At 38.5% G+C, this 17,107-nt stretch overlaps 1 protein-coding gene across 2 annotated transcripts in view; it reads left to right on the forward strand.

Moving 5' to 3' along the window:
* OLFM3 (olfactomedin 3) overlaps window positions 1–17,107 on the forward strand; it is a 279,691-nt gene that overhangs the window by 244,235 nt on the left and 18,349 nt on the right. For both annotated transcript variants that reach the window (XM_069090514.1, XM_069090513.1), the window contains exon 4: window positions 12,855–13,074. In XM_069090514.1, coding sequence (XP_068946615.1) covers window positions 12,855–13,074 — 220 coding nt within the window. The remainder of the gene's footprint in view (window positions 1–12,854; window positions 13,075–17,107) is intronic.

Consider the following 17,107-nt stretch of genomic DNA (forward strand, 5'->3'; position numbering starts at 1 on the left):
TCTCTCTCTCTCTCTCTCTCTCTCTCTCTCTCTCTCTCTCTCTCTCTTTCTCTTGGTCTTCTTAGACCACTTTACTTTGATCTCTAATTTTTCTTTGTCACATTCTACCTCACATTGTTCTTCTTTAAAGGCATATCTGGGGGGGTGGGAGGGGCAGGGCAGCTCACTGGTGCAGTGAATAGAGCACCAGCTCTGGACTCAGGAGAACCTGAGTTCAAATTCATCCTTGGACACTTAACACACACACACACACACACACACACACACACACCATGTGACCTGGGGCAAGTCGCTTAACCCCAATTGACCTCCAAAAAAAGGCAGATCTGACCTTCCCTCATGGATCATAAGAGTAAGGATGGTGCTATTTTTTTTCTGCTTGTAGCCAAAGAACCTAACACACTTCCTTGCTCATAGCAGATATTTATTTTTGTCTTTTTAAATGAGTTTTTATTGATTCTTTTTTTCACATCATCACAGTTTTTCCCAGTTGTTTGGCTGGTGATTGTCCTTTTGGGCTTAAAGAGACCCAAAATGACATCATTATGTCAAGGTCAAGGTACAGTGTGTTAACTGTGACTGATCAAACCAATATGAACTTGGAAGGCTTTACCATAGGTTGGGCACAAATAGCCCATATGAACATTTGGAATGAAGATGTCTCTAAATTTGTACATCTCACATTGCTTTTCCCCAGTTTCCCTTCTCCCTGAGAGCCAACCCATATAAAATAGTATTAAAAAAAAGAAAAAAACCATTACAACCAATCAATACACTCAAAAAGTCTGAAGATATCTCAGTGACAGGCAACACCAGTGGATTTCCCGCCACCATAAACGGTTGGGGATATCCTCTTATAGCAAGGATTCATTTTCAAATGGAATTGAATTAAACTGTAAAGTGGGTGCAGCAAAAGGTTCCCAGCCTTTTGAACTCCATTTATTCTTTAGCATAAAACTAACCTTACTAAAGATTTTCTGTCCTCATGTCCCATATTCAAAATGAAGAGAAATAAATTCTAGCATTTAACATGCACATGGACACAAATAAAATGCAGATTTTTTTTCATAATGAAAAATTTATTCAGTACACAACAAAATTTCTAGTATTAGAAAGTTATTGAATGTCAGGATAAAAATCTAATAAATTAGTGAGATACTTTATTCTTTCCTAATTGAATAATTAATAATAATAGCTAGCATTTACATAGTACCTATTATGTAGCAGGATATTAAATGCTTTACAAATGTTATCTCATTTGACTCTTACAGTAACCTCATGAGGTATGTGATTGGGGGCAGCTAGGTGGCACAGTGAATAGAGCACTGGCCTTTGAGTCAGGAGGACCTGAGTTCAAATACGGCCTCAGACACTTAACACAAAAACTAGTTATGTGACCTTGGGCAAGTCACTTAACCCCAATTGTCCTCCAAAAAGCAAAAAAAAAAATCATGAGGTATGTGATATTATTCTCTCCATTTTATAAGAAACTGAGACAACCAGAGGTTAAATGACTTGGCCAAGATCACATAGCTTGTAAGTATCTGAGTCAGGGTTTGAATTCAGGTATTCTTGACTCCAGACCCAGCATTCTATCCCTGTACCACCTAACTGCCTTATTAATCAATAGTTTCACTCTCAATTTAGTGTCTGAAGGAGATGCCTAAATATCATGTTCAGCCTCTGATTTGTTTCTCTCTTGGAATTTGATTGAGAAAAGCACTGAGAATGCTGATTCATAGAGATAAGTCATTATAAATGGAATTAAAGCCTTCTGAGCAGTTTAAGTTAGAACAGAATATGTTTCTCTAAGGATACTCCCCAGATTTCTTAACCCCATTGATTGCAAATCAATTCAGAGTTTCTGGTTATTGCAGAGATCAATTACAGCATCTTTCTCTGAATCATTGTTGATTACTTTTTTCCTTAGATCAGTATGAAAAATGTCGCACATCTCTAAATCATCCACTTGTCTTTTGGATAATAAGAAGTTTGTATATTTCTTTTTCATGATTTACAGATGTTCCCTGTTGATCTTTCCTCTCAGTCCCCTCAACCTGATTGTTCTCTCTGGAATCCACTTTTTTCCCATTAACAGTACTACTTTTTCAATATTTCAATCAGATAACATAATTATTTACCAAATATTCCCATTGTTGCTTTGACCAACTTCTTGTGCCACCTGGGCTCTCTCATACCCTAGGTTGACAACTTCTGGTGTAGAGGATGTAAGTGATTAAAATAGGCAATTAAATATATTATAATGATAAGATGGGCAAATGCCCAAATCATCAGAGATTGATGTCCAAATTTCTAACAGATTGGTGGCTACAACTGAGTCTCTTTGAGAGAATTTTGAAGATGTTTTCTGGCCTTCATATTTAATAATGCAAAAGAATACCATGAAAAGAATCTGAATGTGTAATATAGTCAGTGACTTCTAAGGATAAGGAGGGGTGGGGGGTGGGGAACAGTGTCACATAGGTTTTCAGTACCACAACAAAGCATTAGAGAAACAAGATATAAAACATAAAATAAGAAAAATATCATGGTTATGTCACCAAAAATACATATTAGAAATATTCAGAATCCTGGGATTCCATGGCCATAGGTTTTATGACTATATAAGTTTGGGAAATTTCTGGTGTTGGTGTTGGGTCAATTCCATTCAAATCCCAGGTACATATGCCTCAATACCTGTTCATCTCTCTCTTCTTTCACCTATCTGCCTACATATACATGTGTTAATGGCAAAGCTGGCAATATAAATATATCCTCTATACCAACCTCAAAGCAAAAAATCTGAGGTATCTGAAAGAGGAACAAGTCCAGAGGAAAATGGCCTCAGTTGTTAACTGCTATGTATTAAGATCTATAAAAGGAAAGCAGTAACCAAAACAACTTGGAACATCTCATTGGTACCATTAAGGAGTATTTGAAAACATACAATTGTTTTTTTTTTAATTTAAGGAATTGTCATCTTGAACATTACCATAACTAATGAGCTAACTGTTCTCTTTGGTAGATGCTTGGGTTTCTGTTATTGTTTGTTTGTTTCTTTGCTTGTTTTCCCTTCAGGGAAAAAAAAAGTCCAGTCCTTTGTCCACTGACACACTGTCTCCTAAGAATAAAATGTGTCTCCTAAAAATGAGGCATTTTATTCAATCGCAAAGGGAAAAAAACAACCAGACAACTATGCCAATAGGAATTGATTAAATCTTTTCATAGCACTGCATTTTAAATTGCTTGTGAAGTGGTAATAACACACACTTTTGATCGATCTTCTCCTTGAAGGGTGACTAACCTTTCAATGAAGCCCCACTTCCAAGACTGATATCTTGCTGTTCCATTGTGAGGCCTCTGGTATTATATTCCACCACAATGGAAACACTCAGTGCAAATATTGCTCTGGGGTGTCCGAATGTTGCCATTTCACATGAAACAGGCTCCTCTCCCTCAATGGCTTTTGAAATCATTTTGAGAGAAGCATCCTGTGGAAGTGTTTAGTGTTGCCTCACTTCTTTTATGGGTCAAAAAGATTCAAAGATTCTTTTCAAACATCTGAATTTCCCAGAAAACACCCTTTCAAAATAATAGGGAAATTATTTTTCCCACCATTTCATGGTGGTTGTAGGGGTATTTCAGACATTCCATCTGTTTTCCTCTTCCCAGCTAGGCTCCCCAATAGTCTCAGTTTTTGTTTATAGGACATTCAAATATTTCATGGTAGCTGCAATGTTCCCTCTGAACATTCCTTTTCCCTTCTACTGATCCACATAAGTGTAAACTAGAGTTTTGTGGCTCGACTAAGAACACAGTTAACTTTCTGAACAATAAAGATATTTATGAGTCACAGAGTTAGCAAGCATATAGATTTTTTGGGGAAATTTCTGGTTCAATGCAAAACAAATCTATTGAAAATGTCATCCACAAATTGAGAATATAATTTTCATTGCTAATCCTCAAGGTTAAAACACATAAATCATTCACACAACAAAGAATTACATCAGTTTCTAAAGTGAATCCCAAATGCAATCTAAAAATTCTGAGACAGAAACAGAGAGAGTGAGAGTGAGTGAGAGAGACAGAGACAGAGAAGTTAGAGAAATGGAGCAAAAAAAGAGAGGAGATAAAAAAACAGACACTGAAGGAAAGGAAAACAGAGGAAAGGGAAAAGGAGAGAGAGAGGAGAAAGTAAGAGAATACTAAAACATTACAGATACTCTATTAGTTTCTCTGGCACATTCTTCTAATACCTTTAAGATGATTTAAAATCTAACCAGCACTAAAGAAAGGGATGTTTTGGTACTTCCAGGGATCAATACAGATGTTGAAAGTGTCATTTAGACCTATAAATGAACACTCCCTGTAGGCACTGTTCAAAATAGCCAAATACAATAATTGACCTAATTTAATTTTCACTCATATTTAAGGGTATGCTGCTTAATGTTTAATGACAGCCTCTTTGGGGAAAAATGAATACGCAACCTGCTTTTCATCTACATTACAAACACTTTCTTCATCACTTTCCAAGTCAACAAAATAATGAAATCAGTGCTGATTTGGAGTATTTGTCAATACCCAAGGTATCAATGCTCATGCAGAATATTTAACAATCAGTTCTCCCAAACCAGTTCCAGCTGACACTATTTTTAAAAATTAGGATCTGTGATTTCATCTGTGTGGAGAATTCCCATGTGGAAACTTCCTCCACCAATTGATTGGCAACTCATATGTAGCTTTTGGTCCTACAGACCAGGCTGGGACACTGAGAGATCCAGAATTTTGCCTATAATCCTGCAACTGGTATTTATCAGAGGCAGAGTTTGAATCAGGTATTTTTGACTTCAGGGCCAGGCATTGATCTAATGTCATGTGACACCTCAAAAGAAAAGTCTAAATAAAGCAATTTTTATTCCCAGATGGCCTTCCATTTCAGTACTTTGTCTAACACAGTGCCCAGCTTTTGTTCACTGTCTGACTTAGATACATGTAGATGTAATAAACACTTTAGAAGTCTAGAGTTCCCATATCATAGAAATCACAGAAGCTGAGACTGTCAAGATCGTCTATCCTAAGCCTCTCATTTTGTAGATGAGATAGCAGATGTATAGAAAGTATAGTTGGTTGTTCGATTGTTTTGTTGGTTGACTGTTGTCCTTCACTTTTGAAGAGGCCCTGGTTGATACCACTATGTTGGAGTGAAGGCACAACGTGTCTGACTGTGGCTGATCAGACTAATATGACCTTGGGTCCAAATAGTCTACATGAACCCTTGGAGTGGAACAGTCAAAGTTTCCATGTCTCCCATTTCTTTTGAGCTGCTGCTTTGCTCATAGAGTACAGATCCTTCTTGATGAGAGCACACAATACTTGGATGTTCTTTGCCAATATCTACCATATCTCACATTCGATTCCAAAGTTCTTCAGAAAGACCTTGAGAGTGTTAAGAGAAACCTTAAGAGAGAATATAACAAACTTACCCAAGGTCAAATAATTGATGAGTCGGGTGGGTAGGTGGAGCAGTGAATAGAGCACTGGACTTGGAGTAAGGAGGACCTGAGTTCAAATGTAGTCTCAAACACTTGACACACTTACTAGCCGTGTGACTTTGGGCAAGTCATTTAGCCTTAATTGCCCTCCAAAAAGAAAAAAAAATGATGAGTGTTATGGCTAGCACTTGAATACGGTTCACCTGATTTAGCTGGCTAGTGCTTGCTTTCTGCTATGTAGGGCTATCTCACATGACAGGCATTTCAAAAATTTCAGAGCATAGAATAGGATCTCCCAAAAAGTAAAGCAAATGTCTTTGGGACACATGAGGGAATCTGTGGCTTTTAAATGTCATAGCTGGCAAACATTCTGTAATAGTGAATGATGCATCATGACAGAATAAATAGAAGGCATTAACGTGGTCAGGAAAATATCGGTTCAAATTCTGCCTCTGACACATACTAGTTGTGAAAACATGGACAAGTCAATTAATCTCCCAGTGACCCCCAACATTCATCTTTAAGACAGTTAGATACAGAGGAGTCACAGTTCTTTATCTGTGCAAGGCATTTCTATGATAGGAGTTTTTCAATCTGATGAAATTATAAAACTGGGCCTATATACAGAAACATGCCACATTTTTGGTTTTGTTTTGTCTGAGCAACTCAGTGCAGGGCAGTGGAATGATTAACTGGGATTGGAGTCAGAGGATCTGAGTTCTAATCTTAGCTCTGCTAGTCACTTTCTGTGTGACAATGGATAAAGCTCTTCAACTCTCCAAGTCTCCACTCATTGTTAAAATGATCCGCTTGTACTACATGGCTCCTAAGGTCCTTCCAACTCTAGATCTCTAAGTATGGCCTGTGACTTCATTGGTACCGAGAAAGTACCTACTATGTCTGACATACTTTGTCAAACAAAGTTAGTAAAGGAATGGAAGAATGTTGGAGAATAAAATTTGCACTAGGCTCTACCAATGCAGATCTGTAAATTTTTTAAAACAACTGTAGCTACAACAGCAAAAAAGTTAATATGATTTGGAACTGCATTAAGTGAGGCAGAACTTCTAGGAATAGGGAGGTGATAGTCCCATTGTACTATGCCTTCGTCATTCTTCACCTGGAGTATTGTGTTCAGTCTTGGAAGGAGGGTGCAAGGAGGATATTGATAAGCCTCGACTGTCCAGAGAATGGCAACCAGGATGGTAAAGAGTCCTATGACCATCTCACAGGAAGAATGAATGAAGGACATGGGGGCACTTGGGTCAAGATTCAGAGAGAACATGCTAGCTGTCTCTAAGTATTTGAAAGACTGCAATGCAGAGGAAAGTTAGACTTCATTCTGTTTGACTCCAGAAAACAGGAGCAGAAGCAATGGATTGAAATTGAAAAGAGGGCAGGAGAAATTCCATGTCAGAAAAAATCCTCCTAATAATTCAATCTCTTCAAAACTGACAGAGGTTGCTTTGATCAACAGTGGGTTATCCATCCTGGAGCCTTAAAGCAAGTGCTGGATGACCACTTAGCAGACATTTTAGAGAGGGAGATTCATTCAAGTACAAGTTAGAGTGGATGAGCATTGAGCTCGTTTTTAAAGCTCCAATTCTATGATACTCTGGAACTTCCTGGAGCAATGAGGGGCTGATGCATTTCACACATCTGGTATGTGCCAGAGGCAGGCCCTAAAACCAGGTCTTCCTCGGCTAGAAGTGGATTTTCTATTCCATTTGTCATGCTGACTCTCATAATGTATTTAAAAGAAAAAGACAGGTTATCCCCTCAAATGTGTGCTAGACCAAGTTTGAATTGGCTTATAAAAGTCAATTGTTAAATTTTAAGTGTGAACATTTGTTGTTGGTCAGTCGCATCTGACTCTTTGTGATTGCATGTGGGGTTTTCTTGGCAAAGATGCTGGAGTGGTTTGCTATTTCCTTCTCCAGTAGATTACAGCAAACAGAGGGTAAGTGATTTGCCCAGGGTCACACAGCTGGAAGTGTCTGAGGTTACATTTGAACTCAGGATTTCCTGATTCCAGGTCCAATGGTCTATCCACTGAGCCCTGTAGCTGGGAACATTTTTATATTGGAAATTGTAAATGTGAACATGGAAAAGGTACAAGAATCATTGCTTGATTTAGGATTTTATTGATTGTCCAGACAAGAAAATCATGGAGAAAATGTTAATAATGCAGTTAATATGTAAAAGTATATTGTGAGTACTTTTGTTTTGCTTTTTTTTGAGAGCTGGGGGTTAAACATTTATCACCATGTCCCTGTATCCCCTGGTTAAAAGAATAAAAAATACAGGTCGCCTTTGAAAATATTTTTAAATCAAAAGGAATTCATTTTCCCAATAAACGAATGTAGACAATATCTTGTCACCTACTTTCAGCCCATCAAAAAGACTAATGGATTTGTGCTTCTAAACTTAAGTTTGAACAATTGCAACCTCTCCCATTCCAGTAGCCATTATTTTTAGGCAGGAGGATTTCTTCCATGCAATTATAGATTGGCATTCATATTACACCTTTTGTCGGAATAGGAAAATTCCAGGAGGGCAAAGCCCAACATAAGTCATTAAGCCCAGCTCTGTGTTGTTCTACTTCAACCTTTTAAATATTTGATTTTTTTCTGGTTGCTCTTGCTTCTTCTCCCTCTGACAAGTTGCCAGAGCTGGAAAATGGATCGCTAGCAATCAAATAATTGAGTATTTAAAAGGTCAAAATAAATACAAAAACCCTGTTTTCTTTGAGAAAGACAATAAACTGTTGAAGCTGTGATATGCATGCCATCCCAGGGCCCTACCATCCTTAGATGTTGATCATTTCCATCTGAGAAGGGCATTCACATTATAAGGACAATACTATCTCCCTGATAGTGCTTACGATGTGTGCTGAATGCTACCAACAGAACTATTTTCATTAAAATCATAACGAGCAATTTTGCCATCCTTTAGTAATCACATGATGCTCTAACTAATAAATGCATTACCAAATGAGACACTAAAAATGAGGCTCTGCTCTCCATTTCAGGCCCTTCGACTCAGATTTTTGGAGGACTCACTCATAATGCAAACTCCCTCCTCCCTCTCCTTTTGCACACATGCCCTAAATTCAAGAATTTCCAAGCCTATACAGTAAGTGGAAATTTCCCCAAGTTACTTCAATCCATAAATCAGGGCAGCAATGGTATCTCCTGCTATTCTAATGCATTTATCGTAATAACAGCTTCTAAATGTAATTTAAAAATGCAATTTTCCACTGCTTAAATTAGCTAGCTGTACAATGTGCATTCTGATGGCACCTATGGATTATTCTCAAGTGATCATAATAATGGCGATTTGTTGCCCCAAATTATATCATTTGGCAGTAAAACGTAAGGCTGAGTTGAAACTGTTAGATTGTATGAAAACTGACAACCATCCAGTTTTTGAATTTTAGGGGAAATAAGGTGGAGTCTCATGAGAGCAGAAGTAATATTCTGCTTTTCTTTCTCCTGGAATGCCATTGAAAACTATAGGTATTGTAAGGCTCCCCATTTACTTCAGGATAAAAATATAAATATCTCTGTTTTACATTTACAATCTTTGATAATATGATTCCTAGCTATTTTTGTGGACTTATTTCCCATTATTCTTGCTTCACACAGTCTATGTACCAGATAGACTGGCCTCCTGAATGCTCTCCATATACAGCATTTCTATGGTACACCACCACCACATTTTTGCACAGGCTGTTCCATATACCTATAATATAATCTTGTCACACCTACACCTTTTAGAACCCTGAACTTCCTTCAAGGTTCAACTCAGGAATGAGCTCCATCTTGGGGTCTTTCTAGATCCTTCTAGTTATTAGTGCCTTACTGCCGCCACCCCACCCCACCTCCAGAAAAATGCCTATTTACTGTGCATGATTTGTATGAACTTAACCATTTATATGTTAATCTCCTCAATCCCTCTCCCCAGTAGAATATAAGTATCTTAAAGGCAGTGACTGATTCATAATTGCCTTTGTATCCCCAAAATATAGCAGATGACCTGGTAGAGACAATTCTTAAATACTTGCTGAAAGAATAAATTGGGACTGGTCCTTGAAATGAAGCAAAGTGAGTGAAGTTTATCTCACCAAAAAAAAGGCATCTTGATCTAGATAGGCAAATCAACACGTTTGAAGTGCAGAGTTGGCTAAAATAATTTCCATTAGTGGGAGCAGTAAACTAGTGCCCTAAAAGAATTAATTTATATCATATCAACAAGCAGTCATTCTAAATGCAGTTAGCTTTCAGTTTCCCATGCTAATGGAGGAAAAATAATTTCAAATAACCCAAATAGTGCAAAAGTCAATTCTTTCTTTGTTTCTTTTTCTTTCTTTCCCTTTCTTTCTTTTCTTCCCTTTTCTCTTCTTTTTTCCTTCTCCTCTGTCTCTGTCTCTCTGTCTCTGTCTCACTGTCTCTCTGTCTCTCTGTCTCTCTCTCCCTCTCTCTTTCTCTCTCTTTTCTTCCCTCCCTATCTTCCTCTCTTATTCTGTCTGCCTCTGTCTCTCTTTCTCCCTCTCTCTGTCTGGCTGCCTCATTCTGTCTTTCTCTGTCTCTGTCTCTCTCTTTCTCTATCTCTCTGTCTCTCTCCCTCTCTCTGTCTCTCTGTCTGTCTCTCTCCTTCTCTCTGTCTCTCTGTCTCTCTCCCTCTCTCTGTCTCTCTCCCTTTCTCTGTCTCTCTCCCTCTCTCTGTCTCTCTCCCTCTCTCTCTCCCTCCCTTCCTTGCAATCTTTATTTCTCTGCTCTCTCTATCTCTCTCCCAGACTCCTAGCCTGAAGCATTTCACTGCTCTTTGGGATGCCTGTTGCATCACCTACCTCCTCCCAACCTCCCAGGAACTCACCATATTGGTGCCAGACTTAGTGTGGACACCCAAACAGCTTTAGCTCTACTGTGGCTCTGAATCCCCATGTGTAAGTTTTATTTAGCTCCCCTTAGTAGTAGGGATTATAAAGATATATCACCATGCCTGGCCAACATGAATTTCTTAAGATTGGGAAAGTTGTGTTTTGCACTATTGTCATCTGAACAGTTCATATAGGTCTATTACCCAGTGAGAAAACCCCTTCCACTGATGAGGAAATTGACTGGAAGTAGCAATGGTCAGAATTGCTCTTCCAAAGTGTTCTGCATCCCTTGGGTCATGACGATGTCAGTAATTCAGATGCAATGAGTAAAAGAAGTTCCTAGACCAAAGACATAATTTGTAGAATTCTGCAAGCATTGAGCCACAAGTTAACCCTAGAACCATTTCTCTCTTCTACTGTAGTCTGTGGCTTAGATTCTGCTGACATCTGCATCAGAATTTAGTCACAACTACTTCATAAAGGTGATGATTTAGCGACTTAAGCCCTCCTAGAATTCTTATCTGTAAAAGAGGAACAAAATGAACATTTGGTCAAGCACTGAAGTGGGAGGGATGGCAAAGTATCCTTAACAACTACATCCGAATTATTAATAGTAATAATAATAATAATAATAATAATAATAATAATAATAATAATAAGTGATGGTATACATGGGGATACTCCAGGGAGAATTTGGGAGTTCAATAACTTCACAACAGTATTTCCCCAGAGTGGAGTAAGACTATATGCTAAAGCAGAGAGCAAACTGGAGAAAGGAATAACTGTTTGGGGAAAAATAGAGCAGACCTGAAAAAGAAAAACAAATAAATTGGCTGTAACATATAGTCTTTCGGGAATTGCCTAAGGTACTGGGAAGTGATTTGGCCATGGTCACACAATTAGTTGTACCAAAAATAGGATTTTAACTCAGGTCTCCCCCCACCCCCAAGGCCATTCCTCTATCCACCAAGCCATGTTGCCTCTCCTTGGGAAATATTGCATGATTTTATATGTGTTTGTGGCAGACTTCCTTCTTTACTGCTGATATTTTACTTTACCTTATATAAAAAAGTAGTGTATTATCCAAACACATACATTAACAACATAGTTTAATAGTATGTATGTGCATGTGTTTGTGTGTACATGTGTGTGTGTTAGGAGGGGGAAGGTCAGAGCAAGTAGAGAAATTGTGAGACAGTTGTTTGTCCTTCTTTCTTGAAGAGGCCCATGACTTCAGGGAGATGATGACATGACTTGCAGTTGACTTTGATTTGAGTGAGGGAGGGCTGTGCAAGGTCACCAGCCTCACTTTCTCCTCCAGAGCCATCTGGGTCCAGTGACCAGACATTCATCAGGACTACTGGAGATAACCCAGGATGCAATGGGAGACCCTGGCTCTTTTAGATTGAGGTCTTTTCAGGGTCTGGCTTTGAGTGAGATAATGTCCATTCAGTGAATAGGTCTCTTTAAGCAGTTATTCAAGGGATGGCCCAGGTTGTGTTTGTCCTTCATTCTCAAAGAAGACCATGACATCAGGGAGATGATTACATGACTTGCAGTTGATTTTGATTTGGGTAAAGGAGGGCTGTGTACTTAATTGGCCTCACTTTCTCCTTTGTGGAAAGATGAAAGAGGAAGTTGGACCTGTCAAGATTTCCAACAGATTATCTACCAAAATGTTCAATTCACAGGTGGATAACTGATAACCAGTTATAAATATTTCATGTCTAGGAATAATTTATGCCAAACTTTTTCCCAAATCATAAATTAAAAGAAAATAAAAAACTTTAGTTTTGTATGTGTGTGAAGGGGGTGGGGGTGGGGGATGTTTGTTTGGTTTTTTATTTTGTTTCTTTTTCTCAAATGAATGATGATTGTTCCAGTCCATACCTATGATTTCATCAGTGTGGGAAACTCCCAGTACGGAAATGCCTTCCTCAGATACAGATAGGTGATTGCCAGCAAATTAAAAAGCTGTCTGGTGGCACTGAAAGGTTCAATGACTTGCCCAATGTTCTGTATCTAGTAATTGATAAAGGCAGACCTTGAACAAGGTCTTCCTGACTTCAAGGCACACCATCTAACTACCTCATTATGCTATCTCAAAGCCTTCATTTTACAAAGCACGATAAACACATAACCAAAAAACTTTGGACCTAATACATAAATCCTTAATTTCTACCACCACAATTTCTAATTATAATAAAGATTGAGTATTTTTTTCAGAAAATTTTTATTTTATCTTATTTTTTTATTAAAAAAAAACAAAGAGGCTTCTTGTACTATTATACTGAGATAAGTGGATTTATGACTCATTATCCTGGGGTCACTTACATTTTCTCTAAACACCAATTTCTACCTAAAATCAATAAGATATTCTGAAGTCATTCCAATAATCACCCTTAAGTATCATATTAAAGGGATTTAGCTGTGTGATCTGTTTTAAACTGCTCTCATGAACAATTGGCTGCTTTTCACAGGAGTTGAAAGAAAAGATGGATGAGCTCCTGCCCTTGATCCCAGTCCTGGAACAGTACAAAACGGATGCCAAGTTAATCACCCAGTTCAAAGAGGAAATTAGGAATCTGTCTGCAGTCCTCACAGGAATTCAGGAAGAAATCGGGGCCTATGACTATGAGGAACTGCATCAGAGGGTGCTCAGCTTAGAAACCAGACTTCGAGACTGCATGAAAAAGCTAAGTAAGTTGAATGAGTTTATTTACTTTTCTGAGTTATATGTTTATCCTTACTAAAACGTATCTTTTGTTTGGGTAATATTGAATAGACACACTCTAAGAAGACAATGAAACCTTCTTAACCTCGGGCACTGAGATGATGAATTTTAATAAGATAATTTATTTACTCAACAAAAGCAGAGGTTATATGATTGGAAAAAGAAAGTCCCTCTGATTTTGGTTTTGGAGTTGGTTTTTTGGAGGCAATCACAGTTAAGTGACTTGTCCAGGGTTACAAAGCTAGTAAGTGTCTGAGGTCTGATTTGAATTCAGGTTACCAGGATTCATGCTCTATCCATTGTGCCACCTAGCTATTCTGGAAGTCCTTTTAATTTAAAAATATTTTCAAAAGCAAAATGCTTTGTTTTGTTTTTATTTTTTTGTTTGTTTTTTGCTTTTTTGGAGGGCAATTGGGATTAAGTGACTTGCCCAAAGTCACATGGCTAGTGTGTCAAGTGTCTGAGGCTAGATTTGAACTCAGGTCCTCCTGACTCCAGGGCCGGTGCTCTATTCACTGTGCCACATAGCCACCCGTTTGTTTTGTTTTTAATAACAGAATAATGTCCCATTGTTTCTTCTCAAATGTGTCTTGAGAGTCAACCTGGAAGAGTGGATCCAGTCTCCGAGTCAGAAAGACTTTAGTTCAAATACTGCCTCTGACACATACTGGTTGGGTGACCTTGGGGAAATGATCTAACCTCTCAGGGCCACAGGTTTTTGATAAGGATATAGCTGGCAAACCCAGAGCAGATGCAAGAGCATTTCCAATAAGAGTTGCAGTCAGTGGACAGACTCCTTGTGCCTCTCTGTTATTCCACAGAGACGTGTATTTCTGATCTTAGTCTCATTACAACTGGTACAAAGTGATGTTCTTGTCTCATCAGGGAAGCAATGACTCCTCTCATTGTGACCATCCAAGAGAGGGAATTCACTACCTCACCCAAAAACTTTTTGATCACTTTAATGCTTAGTAATTTTGTTTTGTCATGAAACCTAAGTCCGCCTCTTTGCATCTTGCAACACTGGTCCTAGTTCTGCCTGGAGGAGCCCAACAGACAAGTGTACAAATTCTTGAGGACAGGTGTTCTGTCTTCCCCAAGCTTTCTCTTCTCTAAGCTAAATGACCCCAGGTCTTTCAAATGATCACCATGAGCATTAACTCGAGGCTCTTCACCATCCTAATTGCCCTCTTCTAGACCTCCTCCAACATATCAATGTCCCTCTCTGAGTAAAATGTTCCTGACATGTATTAAGTATACATGAGTACTTAATGATATTTGATTAGAAAATGAGTGACTTTCTGGAAATCTGAGTCCAATTTCAGTAACAAGTTCACAAATACAACTAAATACAGAATAGAGTGGAGATCTGTGCTTGCATTATATAATTTTCGAAGTCTCTTCTAACTCTAAGTATCTTTAATAATATAGATACAATAAATGTATTCAGGGGAGGCTATGTGGCACAATGAATAGAGCACCGGCCCTGGAGTCAGGAGGACCTGAGTTCAAATCCAGGCTTGGACACTTAACACTTACTAGCCATATGACCTTGGCCAAGTCATTTAGCCCCAATTGTCCTGCCTTCCCCCCTCCAAAAAGCAAAAGAAAAAATAATAAATATATTCAATGATGTAAGCTTTATAAAATGTTTTCCTCACAGATTTATGGAAGGTAGGAAGTGAAAATATCAATGTGCATAGGAAAAGGAGCATTGACTCTAGAATCAGAAGCCTAGATTAAAATTTTTAATTCTGACACATATCCCTATGACTCTGGGCAAGTCAACTATCCTCCCTGATTCCTACTTTCCTAAGTTGAGAGATGAAGGGGATAGGGGAGGTGGCCCATGAGGTCCATTGCACCTCTGGATCTAAGATGCTATGATACTCCTTTACATAGGAGAGAAACAAGGCTCAAATAAATGATAAGTGAAGTGAGTTGTCCAGGGTAACACAGCTTTAAAGTGTTAGTGCCAGGACTGAAGACTAATGACTCCACAAAAAATGCAGGCACCACTTGCCTGTATAATCTCTCAGCCTTGTTAATGGAAAAGAATGCAATAGATATGGTCAATTGCACGTTAGCTACAAGGTGACCTAGATAGTGGGAAAGTTGCCATGGAGAGAAAGAAGGACAATATCCTACCACTGTCTGGAAAACAGCCGTGGGCAAAACTTCACCAAAGTACATTCAACATCCTGCAGAATGGTGGTGTCAGTGGTTCAAATCCAGGGGAGGGGATAAAAGCCAAAAAAGTTATTCTTGACTCACAAACAGATTTCATAGCATTTGTCTATGAGTTGACTACAGAACAGTCGCACTCTTCTATAGTAGGATGTGGCTTGAATTTTGTTGGTTTCTACATCAAGACCCAGGCATGACTACTTCATAAATTTTATGAGTTGATGATTTCACTTAGGCCCTCCTGGGATTCATGTCTACAACACAGATATAAAATGAGCAGTTGGCCGTTGACTGAAATGGGAGGGAAGGTGAAGCCCCTTCAGGAACTAACTCTATGTTGTTAAGAAAAAAGGAATGCTTGAGCATAGAGGGTACTCAAGGGAGTACTTGGTTCCTCATTAACTTCAGAAAAAATGTTTCCCCTGAGTAGAGTAAGACTATGTGCCAAAACAGGGAGTGAAAATGGGCAAGAAATAACAGTTTGGGAAAAAATAGATGACTGGGCCTGGAGTCAGGAAGATCTGATTTCAAATCTGGCTTCAAACACTTACTATTTGTGGAAGTGTCTGAGATGGCAATAAAATCTTTGTTTCAGTTTTCTCATCTCTAAAATGGAGATAATACTAATACCTATACCCCAGACTGCTGTGAGAAAAAAAAATGGGTTAATACTTGCAAAGCATTTTGCCAACCTCAAAGCTCTATATGTATTGTAGCTCTGATTATTAGAAATAGAAAAGAAATGCCTGAAAAAGAAGAAAAAAGAATTTGCACAGAATTTTGTAGCTGGAAGGGTGCTATGAAGCCACCTAGTCTGACCACTGGCTAAATAAAAATCTCTACAAAATGACAAATGAATAGTCAGCCAGATTCAGTTTCCTCCACATAGTTTGGAGGAATCCTCCCTGACCTGTTCATTATTGCACCAGGTTTGTCCTATACAACTAGTTATAACCCTAAGGCACCCACTTCATTTTCAGACAGCTAGAATTATTAAGAAGTATTTCCTTAAATCAAGTCAAATTTGCCTTGTTGCAACTTCCTATTTTTTTTCTTCCTTGTTCTATTGTTTTCAGTCATTTTCAATTATGTCCAACTCTTCCTGCCTCATTTGGGGTTTCCTTGGCAAAGATAATGCAAGTGGTTTGTCATTTCCTTCTCTAGCTTATTTAACAGATGAGGAAACTGAGACAAACAGGGTTAAGTGACTTCACCAGGGTCACAAAGCTATTCAGTGTCTGGGGTGGGATTTAAACTCAGAAAGATGAGTCTTCCTGACTCCAGATCAAGCATTCTATCCCCTGTGCCACCTCTGGGGTTAAGGAAAATAAGCCTTATCAGTTTTCCATGTGACAATTCTTCTTTTTTTTGCTTTTTTTTTTGGAGGGAAATTGGGGTTGATTGAGTTGCCCAAGGTCACACAGCTAATTTTTGTGTTAAGTGTCTGAGGCCACATTTGAACTCAGATCCTCGTGATTCCAGGGCCAGTGCTTTATTCACTGCACCACCTACCTGCCCCTACCATGCAACAATTCTTAAAACATTTCATGATAATACCGTCTTCCCCTGCATTTCCTTTTCCCAGTTCCCTCTAATGATCCCTAAAGGTATGAACTGGACACCCTTAACCATCCTAGCTGTGAATTTGTTAAATGGCCTTCCTTATATTAATACAAATATGTTCCTTTTAGCTAATCAAAGGTTAAATAGCAGTTGTTTAGGTATATATGCTATTTCAACTTTAAAGAAGGCCCATAGTTATAGGATGAAAAATTTAGACCTTAGACCTCATCGAGTCTGATAAACTTCATT

Source organism: Petaurus breviceps, unplaced genomic scaffold (assembly GCF_028583685.1).
Source record: "Petaurus breviceps papuanus isolate PSGF00001 unplaced genomic scaffold, PetGlider_PUasm1.0 186, whole genome shotgun sequence".
NCBI classification, from domain to species: domain Eukaryota; kingdom Metazoa; phylum Chordata; class Mammalia; order Diprotodontia; family Petauridae; genus Petaurus; species Petaurus breviceps.